The sequence below is a fragment of the Trametes versicolor genome, assembly GCF_000271585.1.
Source record: "Trametes versicolor FP-101664 SS1 unplaced genomic scaffold TRAVEscaffold_15, whole genome shotgun sequence".
Lineage (NCBI taxonomy): Eukaryota > Fungi > Basidiomycota > Agaricomycetes > Polyporales > Polyporaceae > Trametes > Trametes versicolor.
In genome coordinates this window covers 266,793-286,408 of record NW_007360335.1, presented here as the reverse complement: position 1 = coordinate 286,408, position 19,616 = coordinate 266,793, and the positions used below count along the sequence as shown (strand labels likewise).

At 56.2% G+C, this 19,616-nt stretch overlaps 3 protein-coding genes across 3 annotated transcripts; 1 reads left to right on the top strand and 2 right to left on the bottom strand.

Moving 5' to 3' along the window:
• Positions 1-4,240: 4,240 nt before the first annotated feature.
• On the bottom strand, positions 4,241-4,795 carry TRAVEDRAFT_86572 (uncharacterized protein; the record flags this gene model as incomplete). Its single annotated transcript, XM_008046897.1, has 1 exon — positions 4,241-4,795. A coding segment is annotated over one exon (555 nt), but the record flags the coding sequence as incomplete, so codon positions are not given.
• A 264-nt stretch (positions 4,796-5,059) lies between these two features.
• TRAVEDRAFT_136292 (uncharacterized protein) lies at positions 5,060-6,928 on the bottom strand (the record flags this gene model as incomplete). Its single annotated transcript, XM_008046896.1, has 9 exons — positions 5,060-5,168; positions 5,222-5,305; positions 5,362-5,406; positions 5,465-5,632; positions 5,706-5,835; positions 5,966-6,062; positions 6,116-6,246; positions 6,356-6,454; positions 6,511-6,928. 9 exons carry the CDS (start codon positions 6,926-6,928, stop codon positions 5,060-5,062), a joined length of 1,281 nt encoding a protein of 426 aa, XP_008045087.1.
• Positions 6,929-8,586: 1,658 nt separating this feature from the next.
• On the top strand, positions 8,587-14,719 carry TRAVEDRAFT_136341 (uncharacterized protein; the record flags this gene model as incomplete). The annotated part of the gene is made up of 7 exons (XM_008046895.1): positions 8,587-8,633; positions 8,682-9,262; positions 9,342-9,762; positions 9,818-9,952; positions 10,004-10,313; positions 10,443-10,857; positions 14,673-14,719. 7 exons carry the CDS (start codon positions 8,587-8,589, stop codon positions 14,717-14,719), a joined length of 1,956 nt encoding a protein of 651 aa, XP_008045086.1.
• Positions 14,720-19,616: the final 4,897 nt, after the last annotated feature.

The window sequence follows — 19,616 nt, the reverse complement described above, 5'->3', positions numbered from 1 at the left end:
GAGGACACGCGTGAGCCAGGTCGTGAGCTCATCACGCGATGCTAACTCGGTGAGGGGACGCGGGAGCGGGAGCAGGCCCATCGCGAGGACCTCCATGACCGCCTGCGGGCGGGTGATGCGGCAGCCAAGGTAGCGGGGAATTTCTTTGGGGAGTAGATGAGTGTACCTAGTTGTCGAGTGGTCAGACTAGCATGGAAGATGCACGAGTGGAGACATACGTGTAAAAGTACTGGTCATCGTCTTCCCACACACTCGTGTTGAGCAAGCAGTTACAAGCGGCAGCGGCTTGCGAGTCGTCTTGCAGGCTTGGGACAATGAAGACAGCCATGTTCATCGGCCCATGTGTGTAGTCCCTGGCACTCGGTTCAGCGACAGATCGGAGGCACTTGCGTGATGCTAAAACACTCACGGGACATTGCTCAGCCACATTCTCGTATATTTCCTAGGGAAACTGGAAGGGCGGCTGATATCGCCTCCGCGCCGCATCTTCGCGAGCTCTTCAGAGAGCTCGCCGCAGATTAACTCGACAGTGAGGCTCCCGCGTAGGCCCTGGGATAGCGTTGGCGGCTTCTTCGAAAAACGCGCCTGCGACATCGTAGGACAGTGTTTCCATGCCGATGCTGGCCCTGTCTAGCGCATGAGGGTCGCGGCGATTGTTAAAGTCGGACATGAAGCTCGTGGTCTCGAAGACGTCGTACTTCAGATCCGGGCAGTGGTCCCCTCCAGGGTGTTTTGGATTGTCTTCTTTTGCACCCTACAATCATAGCAGAGTGATCAATAGGAAGCTCGCGCGACAGCGACCATCGAGGAACATACGAAGAGCGTGATGTTGACTTTCCAATCATTCACAATATGGGCATCGACCTGGCTCAATACAAGCTTAACGTTGAACTCTTCAAGTAAGGCGAATGGCGGCTCACCCCAACCAGTGCGGACTCGTCGATCCTCTGATCGCGCTTGAGCTGATCTCATGCGGCTTTGAACCCGACATGGTATCCCATGTATCCTTGGGGAGGCAGGAGCACTTTCACTCGCCCATACCAAGACTCCTCGTATCCTGTTATCCTGCCGTTTTTATACGAACGCTGCAGCACATCCAAGACGGACTCGATGTTCTCCTCCAGTAGGGCGCGCGCCTGCCTAGGGGAGGCGCCTCTGGGCACGAAAGGCAACCCTTGGCTTATGATCGTCTCGCCGGTCATCGCGCGGAGAGACGCCTTCAGCTGCCTGCGTTCATCCGCTCTGGTCTCGAGAATCTTGCGCTTCAGCTCGGAGTTGCTCGTGCGCAAGGCGTCGCGCTCCAGTTCTCGGTTCGAATCTTCAGGATGCTTGTGCTCATGTAGCGAGATCGTCCTCTTGGTCGATTTGGGAGTGGTGAGCCAGTAGTCGAGCGCCCGCAGGACGCCAGGGACGGCGTCTTGGTTTACGTGCAGCCACTCGGGTAGGTTCGGGGTCTTGACCGACAGGCGGGCACGGATGGTCTCCATGACCTTTCGGAGACTACATGCGAATGAGTGATGCACATGCCGCGAACGTTGGTATACGCACCGTGTATAGCAGTAGCTCGGCATGATAGGCACGAGGAACATGTACATTAGCGTAACTTTGATCTCGTCGCGCACGTGAGGCTCGTCAGCGTGGGCCAGGTCTTCCAACAGGATGAGCATGCACAAGTCGCGTGCGATCGTAGCGTCATGGATGTCCAGCATCGTCAAATGGGTACGGAAAGCGGCCCGTCTTGCGCGCGGGAGCTGCTTGTACGCATCAAATATGCCCGATATCGTGCCAAAGGCATGACGTCCTAGAAAACCATCGCTATGAGCCATCACATGCTCAGTCAACAGGCCGGTGTCGCTTACCGTCCCCGACTCCTCCGAAGAGGAAAGCTAACCCGGAAAGCCTCTCTTGTGAGAACTTGTAAAGGTTCAGCGCGTCTTGCTCATTGCGAGAATCCCAACCATCCAATAGGTTGATTATGCGATCGCCTCCTATCTGTGCATCAACTATACTTCAGGCATCACGTAGTAGGTAGTAGCTGGCAAGCCCACCGAAAGGTTTTCTTTCCTATCGTCCCTTAGATGAGCAACATAGTTGTAAGCGCGGATCTTCGACTTGGAACATGGATCGTGTACGATGCTTACAATGGTTTCGAAAAGATGGGTAAACGAGACAAGCCTTTCAGACCAACGTCGCTCTTCTCAGAGTACGCCCTTACGTCGGGTGCTGTCTGGTCCCATTCCTTCCACATGAGGAGCAAATCTTCACGACTGCTACCAGAGATCGATGGACTTTGCGAGGCTGTCCGAAGCGCATTGATACTGGCGTCATTTTGGTGAAGCACGTCTTCGGTGATTGTCCTGGCCCGGACGCCTAGAGAGAGAGCCTTGGCGAGTCTGCTAGACAGGCGCACGATGAGATCTGGCTTGGGGTCAGGCTTCCCATCCAGCAAAGTCCACGCTCGAAGGATGGCGCGGGCGCAGCTGGCATAGTCGCCCACTTCGTACTGTGCGGCACTGAGGTTCGAAGGGTAAATGGGGTCGGTCGGATCGGCGTGTTGGGCCTATCATCGTGCACTAAGTTGTGCCATATCGCGATGTCATTGGTGCATATGCGTGATACACTACCTTGGTGTAGAGCTCGACAGCCCTGGAGTGAACGCGATCAGCAGAATGATCTTCATAAGTAATATAATGCGCAGACACCTTGCCAGCTGACCTGCCTTGAAGAATGCATTTCCTTTCTGTTTGTACTCTGCCGCCGTCGTGGAAGCCATCACAGTGAGAGGAGACGATTTTTGACAATGCGTGAATAAGACGCGTGGCTGAGCAGTGGATTGACTGAGACCTATGCGGGAGAGGGCGGCAGCCTGAGAGAATCGGGGGATCGGTTCAGTACATAAAGCCATCCCAGCGCCTATGTACGTAACTGGTTCAAAAGTGAGTAACTGGTTGATCCCAGCAGTGAATGCGCCATACTCGTTAAGCACTTTCGTCCATTTGCTCGCATCGATACGGCTCCGAAACCTCGACCGACAACAAGAGGTTTCTGGAGTCGGCGACCGTCGAGCTGGTCAAGGGCCGTTCCAATCTGAGTCGGAGGATCCTGAGCAAAGAGACATCCTCCACTTCGGCGTCGACGGTGATATCGAACTCCGCTTGCGCAACTACGCGCGTAGTGGTGAAGTCAGCGGAGAACGCTACAGTGTGGCTCCCTTCGTTGACCCCGGTCGCATGCCCGTCGTTCTGAGTAACCTGCATGTAGAAAGGAAGACGTTGAGAAACGGAAGGGCAGAGACTGGTGATGGTACAACCTTCTCATCTGGCAGCGTGTCTTCTCTGTCGGGCGCGATGGCAAAGCAGGCATGGACCACGGTTTGTGGCTGCTGAAGGTACCCAAACTGTTTCCGCAGGCTGCGAGTGAGGGTAAGTCTTACCCTGATACGCTGATCAAGCCCCTCAGGTCCTTCACGCGCGAGATACGTCGTCAAAAGGATTTCATCCCCGGAGCGCTGGCACTGCATCGGAGACGCCTTGAACCCGACGGCGTTCAACTCCTCTAGACATCCGGGGGCGAAGCGGAAGCAGGCCTCTCGACCAGGGCCGGGAAGCCACAACTCCACGCCCGGCTGCTTCGCGAACCCGATGCGCCGTCCCTCCCTTGTCAGAGGCTCCTGGAAGTGGCGCAGGATGTACACCTTGACAGGCGTCGGTGAGAGGAGGCTCCTGACTTCGTCCAGCGCGTCCCTGCTGATGCGCACAATGCGGAACGGCGCATGACCGGGATTGCCACAGTACGCGTGCGACGCGATGGTGAGGTTCTCCTGCCCCTCTATATTGGGGCTTTGGCAATACAGTGCAAGTGCAATGAGGGCGCCGGCGCCGTCTTGACAGCGAAGCAGGACGAGCGTGCAGGCATCGGGACGCGCGAGGCGCTCGCACTCGTCGCACCCGGCGATCGTCCCGTCCGCGTGGAGCACAGCATGCGCGATGCGGTCGTTGCGGAAGAGGAGTGTCCCGAGCAGACGGACGCGGACGCCCTGCGGGGTGAAGGCGCAGTGTAGCGGGGGCAGCTCGTACCACGGCGGCTTGTTGAGGTGCACGGCGAAGTTTGCAGGTGCAAGGGGAGCGACGTCACCGAAGCCTTCGAAATGCGTCGGGGACGGGGCGAGCAGACTGGGGAGATGGCTGCCTGGGACGCTAAACCGCGCCTTGTCGAGCGAGAGCAGCGTGCAGGTGCGTCCCCAGGCGAAGATGCTCTGGTCCGGGATCGTCTTGATGATCTCCTCCTGCAGGCGCAGGAACGCGTTCGCGCCCTCCCCGTAGATCGGGGACATGTGCACGCCGAAGAGGCCCAGGAGCGAGTACGCGCGGTCTTCGACGCGCGTCGTCCAGCGCGTGGCTGCCCAGGACATGCGCTTCGCCACGCTGATGGAGGTTAGCGTCGTCCGCCCGGTCAGGATCGCGAAGTCGACGTTGGTGATCTGCTCCAGCGTCGACGCCAGCCCGGTCTTCGTCCCCAGAAAGCGCCATGTGCAGGACAGGAAAATGACCCGCTCGGGCGCGATGAGCTCCTGGAGCGTCCACCCGCGCCGATGCCATCTGCTCTCACGGAACACGGAGTCTAGCAACCTCGGGTCCTCGTCGTCGGGCACATCTGCGAGGTAAGCATAGCAAACGTCTGCCTCACTGTACCACTCGAACATCGAGTTGATCGCCTCGGAGAGCTCCGAGCTGCTGGCCTTGTCGATGCAGCACGAGTCGATCCACACGAGCCTGTAGCCCGCCTCGCGCGCGATCCGGCCCTCACTGACGGAGTTCCAATATGACCGAACCGATCGGCTGGTTTACGAGCCTACCGTCTCTGCTGATATTGCAAACCCTAAGCAGCTCCGCAAAACGAATAATAGCACGAAGCTGGATATGAACGACAAGGTCGCATACAAGGCATACCCAGACGCAATGCATGGGAGGATGTAAGAAACAGGCCAAATGCTGGCAGATTACGCTGGGCCAAGTACAGCATCAGCGTTATGGCGAGAACGCGGGCACTGTACTCAACGCTACTCGTCATCCGCATCGTCGTCATCGTCCTGATCTTCCTCACCATCCTCAGGCTCATCCTCTGACCCGCTACTGTCAGCGTCCTGGATCGTCATCAGGTCGTTCAAACTAAGAACGCGCTAGATGAGTACATATTCACCAATGGACGGACGAGGGCGTACCAGTGCACGAATGGCCGCACGATCTGCACGATTCTCGCGAGTTCCTTTTTGAAGTCCGGCGCGAGCACCTGCTGATCGGTGAACCTGCGTTGTGGTCACAATCAGCGCAATCCCACGAAGGACGTCGTCATCGAGCATACTTGTGGATCACTGCGAACGAGCGGCACTTCAAGAGGTCGATGTCCCTGCGGCAACGCGAAGGCAAGTCAGCTAGATGCGTAGATGTTCGCGGGAGGTACTCACTTGTGCGTCTTGTCGACGCCCTTTGGCGCGACCTTCAGCTCGTCCTCGAACCCGAACACGTTCTGGCGCCCTCCCTTCGGATGTGGATGTGCGGGCCCAAAGAGCGCTTCAAACTCGGGTGCGGAGATAATCTGCCGCAAGCGGCGGGTGGAGCGTAGCAGGTTGTTTCTGTGCGATGCGAACACGGTGATGTGAGGTCTCTCAGTGATAGGCAGAGAGGTGGGTGGTGTGAGGGACTTACCGGATGGTCTGGAGCTCGTTCTTCCCGGGGCACCAGCTCCCGGCGGCTATGAGGCTCTCGCCTCCTCCTTTGACTAGAATCCTGTTGGTGAGCAGGCTGGTAGCGTTTTCAGCAAGAAGACTCACTAGCACTGTGCACACGGACCAAGTGCGACTCATCGTTAGATGCAATTCATACAATGTGGGCGATAGACGAAGCGTACACATGGTCTGTTGTGAATAATGCTCAATGAGGCGGTGGAGGGTTACGAGGGCTAGCACGAGACTCACAAGCAGCAAATATACCCTTGCGCCCGCTTCGCGAGAAACTCGCGGAGAATCCTGTCTTGTACGGCGTCTTGTCGTTGCTGAAGCGAACCTGTGGGCACGCAATAAATACCGGGGCCCTGCATGCACAGTCACATCACACACATCACGGTAGATGCGGTGAATCACGTCTTTGGGCGGGAGGTGGGGAATTTGCGGGTCGACCTCCACTAGCAGGTCGGTGAACTCTTCCACGAACGCCTTCCACTCGCCTTCTGCAAGACGATATACCGGCTCTACAACCCAAGTAGTGAGTTCAAGCCATTTGACACGACGCAGCGTCGAACGTACCATGGAGTTTGAACCTACGAAGCATCAGTTATCTAACCAACCGCTCCTATGAACCCGAGAATGAGTAGACGTACCACTCTCGATCATTGCACTCGGGTTTCTTCAACTCTGAGAGAAAATCCAGGGTATTCTTCGAGATCTGCCCAGGAGGAACTGGCCCACTCCATTCAACACCCTGCCGTTTGCGCGTATGCAAGAACGTAACGTACCTCTTCCGGTCTTCGGTGCCTGCACGACCACGCCGACCACCTCCTGTCCCTCTTCAAGCTCAAGATAGTCTTCGTCTTCCGCCTCCTCGTCCTTCGCCGACTTGCGCTTCTTCCGAGGCGATGCCCCGGCTTTCTTGGGCGACGTCTTCTTACCCGCGTTCTTCGCTGGCGCCTTCTTGGCGGTAGCAGCGGGTCGCTTGCGCTTCCGGCTTGCAGGTTTGACGTCGTCTTCGTCGAGCGCGTCGCTGTCCAATGACTCTACTTCCGACGCGTCGTCTGCGTCCTCGTACGCGTCTTCGTGAATATCGTCTTCTCTTCCACTCTCTTCGTCGTGTTCGAAGTTGTCTGCTGGGACGTGGCGCTTCTTCTTCCCGTCTGCCAACGGTTTGGCCTTCGAGCGCGTCGCGCGAGCAGGCATAGTGGTATGAGAAGACTGCTCAAAGTACTTGAACGCTGGATACTCTGTGCTGCTGGAGCTGAGAACAAGCTGTTATTCTGAAGCTGGCTGTGGCAAGACGGGAGGATGGACGACGCGACGACGACGGGGCGCTGCGCGTCGCGACATTTCGACCATTACATACGCTCACGTGATGCTCGCGTAAGTACTCATTCGCTCTCTTCTCCGGGGTTCTCCTCGCTTACTACGTGTTACTAAGGGCAGCTGGCATTTCTAGTGGCTGCTCTCAATATCTCACTAAGAGATACGAGCAAAGGGCTTCTCTAACCAACTTCAAGCAACCACAGCCAGCTCGGTCGCGCTTGTGGCGCATGGGCGGCTATGAGATGGAGGAGGGGGTGCGCCGATGATCGCGAGTCTTCTCCCAGTTCCAACTTCTCTGAGTCTCGTTGTCTTGCAGTACTGTTCGTCAAGAGCCTCGCTTTTGCTTCTGCGTTATGGACAACAATGCTGCAAAGCTGAAAGCGAAAGGAAACGAGTGTTTCAAGGCAGGTCAGCTAGCAAGGTATGACTGTACAGTACAGCGCGTCTCCGAGATGTGTATTTCTTGGCTGAGAACGCCCTTTCTCAGAGCTGTTGAACTCTACTCAAAGGTACAGTCTCTGCCATGCAATCTCTCGCGTGGATACACAGCTCAGCGTGTACTTGTAGGCAGAACAAGCCGATTCAACGGACCCAGTTTATCCCTCCAACCTCAGTGCAGCGCTGTATGAGGTTGGAGATTATGCGGGCTGTGTCCGCGCTGTCCTACGCGCCTGGAAACTTCTGGATGTTCAATCTACCTCAAAACAGGATCTCGTGGTGAAGTTGTCAAACCGACTGGCCAAAGCGCTCTCTCTGGGCGTTCGAGCAAGGGCGATATCTCAAAATGACCTCTATGTCGATGAAGCCAGCATCAAGGGGCTTCGTGCGGCCTCTGAGATTGCTTCGGAGGCAGTTAATCCCGCAACAAGAGCAGATCTGACCCGCATGTGGCAGGAATGGGATGCAACGGTCCCCAACGTGAAGGCGTGTGCTGAGCAGAACGGCCTCGCCCTTAGCAACTTATCTCGTTTGCCCCTCTTTGCGAAACCATTGTGAGTATGGTCTATGCCGTACGCTTCTGGTCCGCTGTTCGCTCTGACAATTGACCTGTACCTCCTAGGGACGATGCAAAGGAGTACTATTCAGTAAGTCCTTCAGCTAAATGTCCAAGATCGTGCCTAAGATGTGTTTGATGAGCAGATAGGGAACGATCCTATAATCAACCTAGTGGATGGCTGGGGAGCTCGCACTGAGCCCGACGTTCTGAAACTCAATGAGCTTCCGAAGGAGAGGCTTTCCGAGGTCGCGTTCCTTTTCGGCGGAGTCGGAGATGGTAAGCGGTCATTATATGATGGCCTTGATATTCCGCTCATAGCCGTGGTATATCAGGACGACATGCCTTTGGGACCATCTCGGGGGTGTTCGACGCATATGCGGCACTTCCTCGTTCCAAAAAGTCCGTATTCCGTACCCACCTGACGATGCTGGACATCCACGAGGCCGCGATCGCGCGAGACCTCTGCATGCTCATCCTGTTGGATGATCTGAACCGCGCTTACGAGCCTAACATGCGCGATGAGATCAAGTCTACACTGATGTACATGTTCCTCGCGCCCGTCATGCCGAGCTACTGCCATAGCTGGTGCGTACACCATCTTCTACATGCCATGCGTCGCTTATGAATCCGTAGTCTCCGAAAGGTTATGGAGGACGTTCGTGAACGCCTGTCGACAGACACCCCCAACCTACCCGAATGGCTGCATCTAGACAGAGACGCTATCCCCGGCGTCCTCCGTATACTCAATTACTGGCTCACCACCAAGAAATCGACCAAGACGATGCTGGCCTCGCACCATCATCAGAACGCAGAAGCCTCGCAGCAAGCCATGGAGCTCATAGCCCTGCAGACGGGAAACGAAGCGCTGCAGCGGAAGATCGAGGAATCCAAGGCCGAGCAGCGTAGGGAGATGGAGGAATCGCTGCGCTCCATGACCGACGACATGATCATGGACTTCCCGTTCGTTCCCCCAGGCGCGTCTCCCAGCCAGGCGCGCGCGCTCTTGGAGAAGAATATGGACTCGCTCGTGGACACGCTGGCGGAATCATACATCAAGGGCAGGATCACCGGGTACGAGGAGATCTGGTATGAGCGGACGAAGGTGTTCCTGCCGCCCTGGCCGTTCAGGCCAATCCATAACGGATTTGTGGATGGATGGGAGCAAATCAAGCATCCGCCGAGTATCAAGAAGTCTACGTTTCGCGAGGTGAGTCGTCGTCCGCCCTCGAAGCCAACAAATACATGACTACCATATCATACTAGGTCGCTGCTCATATTGCGGATGATTGGGAGGTCAACATTACGCTCTTCGTAGGTTTATATCCCCGCTTTCCTGTGAGCATCCCGCCAATCAGTTTGCCCCGCAGGACGCAAACCATAACAATGATGATTACCACCCTGGCGGCGACGGCTACCCTGACCTGAAATACGACGCCTTCGAGGCCGTGAGCTTCATGTCGGACTTCAACAACCGTCACGACCCCGATGCCCTAGAAAAGCCCAGCATCGGCATAGACACGGTGACGTACGAAGTCGCGAGCACCTTCTTCGAAGGCGTTGCGCATGCTATTCGAGGCCTGCGCGGGCGCATCACTGTCGAGCTCGTCTGTGGTGGGCTCTCCGAAGAGCTTGCGAAAATGCGTCTCGGAGGCGATATCAATCGTCCACCGGCCTTCCCGCGGAAGTATACGAGGATGTGGCTTAGCAACGTCCCGTGAGTTGCATAGTGCTCTGAACGCGCCTTCGACTTACGCTGAACTGGCTGGCAGGGACTACACGCATGGGCCGATGAACATGGCTGTCTTCATCCTTCCGAACTTACAAGACCACCCGCAAGCGGCTGCCGCTTGTAACTGTTTGCTCAACCTGGGCGTATGGAAAGACGATGACCATTTCTTCTACACGTGCGTTTTCACGCTTCACTCTCAGAGCCTTTCTGACTGGCCACCTTCCAGGTACACTCATCTCCTCCCGAAGGATGTCCCTCGCTACCTGGGCTGCCGCATAATCCGTCCGCACGCAGTGATGGAAATCCTCGTCATGGGCTCGCAGCCGCTCCCCCGGCCCCTCGCGGAGCTCGCTACGCGCGACGAGCTTACGACGTGGCTCACACGCGTCCTGTTTAACGTGTTTATCTCCGGGCGCACTCAGCCGTCGCCGAACAACGTGCGGCTCCCGCACAACCTCGTCGCATTCTTCGGACTCCTCATGCACCTGCACCGCGTCGGCTTCCCCGCCCACTGGCTTTCCGACTTCCTCGCGCGCGTCCTCAGCGGGCGCATGCTCTCCGACATCGCGCCATACACCGGACTGTGGCCGATCCCCGTGACCGACGGGACACGGCGTGTGCGCGCGCGCCAGGTGCGCACGGATCCGTGGCTGGTCGAGTTCGAGAACATCATCGCGACGGCGTACTACGGGATCCCCTTCTCCATCGCGAGCGCGCTCCCGGCGGACTTCTCGCGCGATCTGGAGGACATACGCGTGTGGGAGGCCAAGGTGTATGTGACGCTGCCGTTTGCGATGTCTGCAATTGCGGCCTTTGGAAACTCGGCGCCGTACCAGCCCACGACGCGCCTGCTGTTCTACCGGCCCGCGCTGGTCAGCCCGGAGGATACGGTCGAGAAGATGGGGGCTATATTCGAGGGGAAGGTCTCTCCTGTGCCTGGCTCGTTCTTCGTGTTGACTGCGCAGGAGTACGTGCAGTACCGCACTCGGGTGCGGTTCAGGCTGAGCAGGAGGCGCGTCGAGCGGATGAAGCAGGAGAAATGGAGCATGGTGGTATACCGCAACGACCTTGCCGAGATAGGTATGTTCTATCCGGAAGCATGTCCACGGCATCACAGTTTGACGGTCTTGAATCGCAGCGACAGAGCCTGTCCCGGCTGCACAGTGGGATCTGATTACAGAGAAGTAGGGTTAACCTCGCAGAAATTCACAGTTACGGACTCACCCGGCTATGTATATGGGGTCATCCGCACGCCCATGGGAATCTTCAGAAGACAGATTTGGGCGCTCACGACTCCGCCTCTCGTCGTTCTTGCATCGTTCTCATCGTGATTGCTCGAGCAGCCTGAGTATCACCTCACAAAGCTTTTTCAATCTATTCCTGAGTCACACGTCTTACTCACGTATTGTATATCATTCATCTCTCTCTGCCATGGCGTCTATGTCTGCGGTAGAGTTCAAACAGAAAGGGAATGAGTTCTTCAAGGCGGGTCAATTGGTAAGGTATGTATGCGTTATCTATGGCAATCGGGATCGCCCTATCCGGTTAATTTTGCTGACCGTATCCGCTGTAGGGCTGTCGATCTTTACACCAAGGTAGAGTATCACGTATATGCATCAGTCGCAGGGCGATATGGCATCGCTCAGTGCGATGACAGGCAGAACACGCAGATCCGACAGATCCCGTTTACCCTTCGAACCTCAGCGCCGCGCTGTACGAAGTGGGCGATTATGCCGGCTGCGCCCACGCCATCTTGCGGGCATGGAGCCTGCTCAATGGGAAGCCTGACGCAAAACCGGATCTCATCGTGCGCCTGTCTAGCAGACTTGCCAAGGCTCTCTCTCTAGGCGTCCGCGCGAAGACAATCACCGAAGACATGCTTCGAAAAGCAGATGACAGTATCAACGCTCTTCGAGAGGCCTCGCAAAACCTGTCGATCCCTGACAGCAGTCTTGAGGACCTGCTCCTCATGTGGAAGGAATGGGATCAGACAGCGCCTGACGTGAGGGCGTACTGTGAGAAGAGCGCAGACGGCCTGAAAGGCTTGTCTCGTTTACCTATCTTTTCGAAACCTTTGTGAGCATCATGCATGATCTATGCTCCAAGTCGACCCCCCGCGCTTACAGCCTTCCAGGGACGACAGGAAGGAGAACTACACAGTAATCCTGCCAGTCAGGACTCTCGATGCAATTCTTGATGTAATTTTCATGCACAGATTGGAGGCGATCCCATCATCAATCTATTGGACGGCTAGGATCCTCGAAATCAGCGGGAGCAAGATGTGCTGGACCTCAATCAACTTTCGCAAGAGAAGCTTTCTGAGTTGGCGTTTCTCTTCGGAGGGGTCGGGGACGGTAGGCGATACCCGTCTGTTGACTGAACATGCAGTAGCTCACACTTTTGGCTTACTAGGACGTCATGCCTTTGGCACCATCTCCAGGCTCTTCGAAGCATACCAGCAGCTCCCACACGCAAGACAAGCCACTTTTCATACCCATTTGACGATGCTGGATATTCACGAGGCTACGATCGCACGCGACCTCTGCATGCTTATCCTTTTGGAAGACCTAACGCACGCTGACGAGCCTCATGTCCGCGACGAGATCAAAGCTACGCTAATGTACACGTTCCTCGTGCCTCTCATGCCGAGCTACTGCTATACACGGTGCGTAACGGTATGTCGACGTTCGTGGTCTGTGTGTCGCTCATTCGTCTGTAGCCTCGAAAACGTCATGGAGAACATCCGTACACGTCTATCGACAACTACCGCGGACCTACCCGAATGGCTGCACGTAAAGAAAGGCTCTATCCCTGGCATCCTGCGGGCGCTCGACTACTGGCTCACCACCCCCAAATCGACGAAGACGTTTCTCTCACTGCACGAGCACCAGAAACCAGAAGTAGGGCACGGAGCGCTGGAGCGCACGGCCATGTCCGACGAAAGAATCATGGCTCTGTCCTTCGTTCCACAGGGCTTGTCTCCGAGGAAGGCTCGCGCCTTTCTGGAAGAGCACCTCGAAGTGATCGTGGATGCACTGCAGGAATCGTTTAGGAAAGGCAGGGAGACGGGATACGAGGAGCAGTGGTACGGGCGGACGAAGGTTCTTCTGCCTCCCAAACGATTCATGGCGTGTCATGATGGATTCGATGCTGCATGGGATGAGCTGAAGCGCGAGGAGGAGGGTATCGATGAGGCCGAGCTCAATGAAGTAAGCCGCCGTTCAGCTTTCATGCTAAGTTGAAAGCTGAATCCATACCAAACTTATAGGTCGACGCCCATATCGCGAATGATTGGAAGGTCAACATCACGCTCTTCGTAAGCTTCCTGGCTGTCGCTGTTGTTTGAGCTTGTTGATGATCGGTTAGCTTTGTAGGATGTGAATGACAACAATCCAAAATATCAACCTGATTACCCTGAGGGAGACGGATACCCGGACGTGAAGTACGACGTCTTCGAGGCCACGGGCTTCATGGCCGACTTCAACAATCGCCGCGACCCTCGTGCAGTGGACAGAGGCGACATCGGCATGGCGACACTGTCTTACGATGTCGCAGGCGCGTTTTTCGAAGAAACCGCCAACGCTTTCCAGGGCCTACGAGGGCGCCTCACTGTCGAGTTGATCTGCGGAGATATCTCGGAGGAGCTCGCGAGGATGCAGTATGGAGGCGATGTCAACCGTCCGGTCACTTTCCCGAGAAAGGATACAAGAGTATGGCTGAGCAACGTTCCGTGAGTACTCGAGCTGCATTAAAAATGCCTCTGATATATCGCTGAACCGAGTGTCAGGGACTACACGCATGGACCGATGAACATGGCTGTATTCATTGTTCCAAACCTGCAAGATGACTCGCAGGCCGCTGCCGCCTGCAACTGCTTGCTCAACACAAGTGTGTGGGACAACGATGATCAATACTTCTACACGTATGTTTCCTCTCGTCTACCGCCTGCGCTGATTTCAAGTTGACAACCCGGCGATCCACAGGTACACTCATCTGCTCCCACGCGACATCCCCCGCTACCTTGGTTGCCGTCTTACTCGCCCACAAGCCGTCATGGAGGTCCTCGCAATGGGCCTGCTGCCGCTCCCGCGTCACCTCACCGAGCTCGCCTCGCGCGATGAGCTCACGGCCTGGCTCACGCGTGTCCTCTTCAACACCTTCGTCACTGGCCGCACGAAGGACCCCCCGGGCAACGTGCGGCTCCCGAACAACCTCGTCGCGTTCTTCGGGCTTCTCATGCACCTGCACCGCGTCGGCTTTCCCGCCCATTGGCTCTCCGACTTCCTCGCACGCGTCCTCAGCGGCAGCATGCTCTCCGATATCGCGCCGTACACTGGGAAGTGGCCCATCCCTGTGTCTGACGCACGTCAATACGTGCGCCCGCGCCAGGTGCGCACAGATCCGTGGCTGGTCGAGTTCGAGAACATCATCGCGACGGGGTACTACGGGATCCCATTCGCAATTGCGACCGCGCTCCCTGTCGACTTCTCGCGCGACCCTCAGGACATACAGATATGGGAGGCGAAGGTGACCGCGACGCTGCCGTTTGCGATGTCGTCGAGCCTGTTCGCTGAGTATGCCTCGCCGTTTGAGCCCACGACGCGCCTGCTGTTCTACCGCCCGGCACTGGTCGACCCGGAGGACACCATCAAGAAGATGAAGGCGATATTTGAGGGGAAGGTGTCTCCTGCGCCTGGCTCGTTCTTCGTCCTGACCGCGCAAGAGTGCGTGCAATACGAAAGCCGGGTGTGGTTCAGGCTGAGCAGGCATCGAGTCAAGCGGATGAGGCAGGAGAAGTGGAGAATGGTGGTCTACCGGGATGACAACGCTCAGATTGGTATGTGCAGCTCGGAAGCATGGTCACCGAACCGCAATTTGACAGTCATGAACCACAGCGGCAAACTCCGTTCCGGCTTCACAATGGGTTCCGATCCGGGAGTAGTTTGTGGATCGTGAGGTGGCCTCGCGGCGAAGACTCGATGCTTGGTCGCGCGGAGTCTGACTACGGCTACGGATTACTATCGTTTTTCGGATGCATCATCCGATGTGCTCGTATGTTGCTCAACTATAATCCAGTGCTACGTCTCCTAACTTGCTGCAAGACGCGTCGCGACGCGTAGGGAACGTCTCGGAGGGGCGGCCAATTTACGTGCCAATGCCGGTGAAGAGGGCGCAGCGCAGGCGCGTTCACTGCTACTCCCTGGGCCTTTATAAGACCATATTATGCATCTGTAACACACCACTGACTAACTATCCAATATTGCAAACGCATGTTTATAACACTAACTGTTCACCGCAATTGAGGTCAGTCTCGTTGCAGTCTCGCTCATGGAGTCGCGTCTGTGGCGCACGAGCGCTTATATCCGACGCGTCGCAGCCGCGTATAAGTACGTACGCGACCTGTTCCTCTTTCGCGTACGCGACGTGGCCTCCAAAACCACCCCCACTCACTCACTCACTCACCCCCACTCAGGAATGGATCGCCAAGCGGAAAAGTTCAAACTCGAAGGAAATGATCATTTCAAAGCGGGGCGCTTGCAAAGGTAGGCACAGACCGTATCTAGTTGTTGTACACGTTTTGGTGACTTTCATCGCTGATCACCGATTGATTGTAGAGCTGTGGATCTGTACTCCAAGGTACTTATTTCATTTACGAACGAATCCCTTGTGAAATACACTACCTAGTGCATGACTGTTCACAGGCAGAACAAACAGATCCAACAGATCCCGTCTATCCCTCCAACCTCAGTGCAGCACTATATGAGATTGGGGACTATGCCGGTTGCATCGACGCTGTCCTTCGCTCGTGGAGACTCCTTGATGGAAAAGACACCAAGCCGGACCTCCTCGTGAGGCTATCGAATCGACTTGCCAAGGCGCTCTCTCTCGGCGTTCGCCCAAGGGCTATATCGCAAACCGACCTCCGTGCCAACGAAGCCGGTATCAAAGAGCTCCGGAAGGCCGCTGAGACTGCGTCTGTAGGACTCGGAAATGCCGCAGCGGCTGAGGATCTGGTTCGCACGTGGGAGGAATGGGACGCAACGGCGCCCGACGTAAAGGCGTTCGCCGAGCAGAGCGAAGTTGCCATGAGCAGTTTATCTCGTTTGCCTCTCTTTTCGAAGCCATTGTGGGTATTGTACATGTCTTATATTCCTTGTGCACCGTTCGCGCTGACAAATGGTCTGTGCCTTTCAGGGACGATACGAAGGAATACTACTCGGTAAGCTGTCAAGCTAAAACTTCGAGACAGTACTTGAGAAGTTTGCTGAGCAGATTGGGAATGACCCTATCATCAACCTGGTGGACGGCTGGGGATCTCGTACCGACCGGGATGTCCTGGACTTCAACAAGCTTCCAAAGGAGAAGCTTTCTGAGATGGCGTTCCTTTTCGGAGGAGTGGGAGATGGTGGGCGTCCATCATATATTGACTCCAACGTTTGGCTTACAGCAATAACGTATCAGGGCGCCATGCCTTTGGCACCATCTGCGGAGTCTTCGACGCATACAAGGCACTTTCTCGCACAAAGCAAGCCGTTTTCCGCACTCACTTGACGATGCTCGACATCCACGAGGCTGCGATCGCGCGCGATCTCTGCATGCTTATCCTACTGGACAACCTGAATCGCACTAACGAGCCTAAGTCGCGCGACGAAATCAAGTCCACGCTGATGTATATGTTCCTTGCGCCCGTCATGCCGAACTACTCCCACAGCTGGTGCGTACGCATATATCGGGAGTCCGTCAACGTCACTCACCAATCCGTAGTCTCCGGAAGGTCATGGAGGATATTCGGGCACGCCTGTCGACGTCGTCCCCGAGCCTACCTCAATGGCTGCACCTAGACAAAGATGCTATCCCCGGCGTCCTTCGCACGCTCGAATACTGGCTCACCACCAAAAAATCGACGAAAACGATGCTCTCGATGCACCAACACCAGAGTGCGGAAGCCTTGCACACAGACATCGGGCTCATCGGCTTGAAAACGGGAAATGCAGAGCTGCAGCGGAAGATCGAGGAGGCTAGTGCGAAGCAGCGCAGGGCGATGGCGGAGTCGATCCGTGCGATGCCCGTCGACATGCTCATGAGCCTCAAGTTCGTGCCCCGGGGCGCATCTCTCAGCCAGGCGCGTGCGCTCTTGGAGCAGAACATTGACTCCTTAGTGGACCAGATGCAAGCTTCGCACGTCAAGGGCAGGGTGACCGGATACGAAGAGCTCTGGTATGAACAGACGCAGGTGTTCCTGCCTCCCCGGGCGTTCAATCCGTCCAATTTCAACGCCGCATGGGACCAGCTGCACCGCGCGTCGATGATCGACGGGCACGCACTTGCTAAGGTCAGCCGTCATCAGCCTTTCATATAGACTTCAATACTGATCCGTAACTGACCAGGCCAACGCCCATATCGCGAATGACTGGAAGGTCAACATAACGCTCTTTGTATGTTCTCATATGCCTGCTGTCCTGAGCGTTACATTGATGAGCCGCAGGATGCCAATTATAACAATGCAACGTATCACCCTGGCGGAGACGGTTACCCTGACCTGAAGTACGATGCCTTTCAGGCTGTGGGTTATATGGCAGACTTCTGTAACCGCCACGATCCTGTTGCACAGAAGAAGCCCAGCATCGTCATGGACACGCTGACATATGAAGTGGCCGGCACGTTCTTCGAAGGAGTCGCCAAGGCCATCGGGGGCCTACGCGGGCGTATCACTGTCGAGCTCATCTGTGGCGGGCTCCCTGAAGAGCTTGCGAAGATGCGGCTTGGAGGAGATGTTATCCGTCCGCCCGGGTTCCCGAAAAGGTATACGAGAATGTGGCTCAGCAATGTTCCGTGAGTTCTTTGGTTGTGTCGCAGCGCCTTTATTTCACGCTAAACCAATTGGCAGGGACTACACGCATGGTCCTATGAACATAGCTCTTTTCGTCCTTCCGAACTTGCAGGACCACCCGCAAGCGGGTGCAGCCAGCAACAGCTTACTCAACATGGGTGTATGGAATGGTAACGAGCAGTTCTTCTACACGTACGTATTTGTTGAACAAATCCCGGCTCTTCTCACCCGTGGCCCTCTATCATAGTTACACCCATCTCCTCCCCAAGGATATTCCTCGCTACCTCGGCTGCCACATAATCCGCTCAAAACCAGTGATGGACGTCCTCGTCATGGGCTCGCAACCGCTCCCCCGGCCCCACGCGGAACTCGTCACGCGCAATGAGCTCACGACGTGGCTCACGCGTGTCCTGTTCAATGTGTTCGTCTGCGGATACTCGCAGCCGCCGCCGAACAAAGTGTTGCTCCCGCACAACCTCGTCGCATTCTTTGAGCTCCTTATGCACCTGCATCGCGTCGGCTACCCCGCACACTGGCTCTCCGACTTCCTCGCGCGCGTTCTCAGCGGGCACATGCTCTCCGACATCGCGCCGTACACTGGGGTCTGGCCCATTCCCCTGTCGGAGGGGCTCCGCCGCGTGCGTGCGCGACAGGTGCGCACGGACCCATGGTTGGTCGAGTTCGAGAACATCATCGCGACGGCGTACTACGCGATCCCGTTCACGATCACGACCGCATTGCCCGCCGACTTTTCGCGGGACCTGGAGGACATTCGGGTGTGGGAGGCGCGGGTCACCGCGAAGCAGTCGTTCTCGCAGCTGGCTGCCAGCCCGTTCTTCGGGTACGCGTCGCCGTTTGAGCCCACGACGCGCCTGCTGTTTTATCGGCCGGCGCTGGTCGATCCGGGAGAGACGACCGCGAAGATGGAGGCGATATTTGAGGGGAAGGCGTCCCCGGCGCCTGGCTCGTTCTTCGTCCTGACCGCGCAGGAGTGCGTGCAGTTTGAGAGTCGGGTGCGTTTCAGGCTGAGCAGGAGGCGCGTTGAACGGATGAAGCTGGAGAAGTGGAGCATGGTGGCGTACAGAAACGACAACGCTGATATTGGTGCGTATTTTCGAGAAGTATGTCCACAGCGCCGCGATTTGACCCTCTTGAACTACAGCGACAGATCCCGTCCCGCCTACACAATGGGTTTCGGTCATAGAGTAATCTGCGGATATTTAGGCTGCTTCTCGAGGACTTGTATCCAGCCGCAGACTCTGCCATCCATGGCCACTTGTCATCCCTGACCGGAATTAAGTACAAGCAGTACCGTTGACCACACTGACTGACGAGAACTGAGGGGCTGGTAACCTCTAATGAGCTTCATTATTGCCACAGCTGGTCATATATTTAGTGGTATTCTTCGATGATTCTGCTAGAGTCCAAAACGCAGTAGATGACCTTGCAATGTGGAGACTGGGTATTCCGCAACCTATGATATGTTCTCGGGGTCGCCGGGATTTGCCGCCAACGCGTCGGTGGCGCAAGGTTCAATGGGCGCTAACGCGTCGCGTGTACATCGAAGACGCGTCGTTTTTCTCGAGCGTCGCGGCTTGTCCTTGGACCACTCACGGCCACCATGTCTGGAAACGCAGCGGCACTCAAACAGCGGGGCAATGAGCGGTTCAAGGCCGGAGATTTCCTCAGGTGCGCGTTTACCCGACATGATGCCACGGGCGCCGTCGGCTCATCAGCGTCTTGATCTCTCCTCCCATCCAGAGCTTCAGAACTCTACGCCCAGGTGAGTACTACGAATCGAGACACAAGGCGCATTGGAATATGTCTGGCCATCATTATTCCCTCGTACTGGATCCATCCTCGAAGAGCCTCGTCATTTTCGATGCAATCGCGTGTGCGACTTGCAGGGCGAGATGGCGACGAGTACTCTCCAACGAACTTCCAACCTTTTCCGTTCTTAGGGTGGAGACTAAATAATTTCGACTGCTTTTTCCAGGCTGAAAAAGCT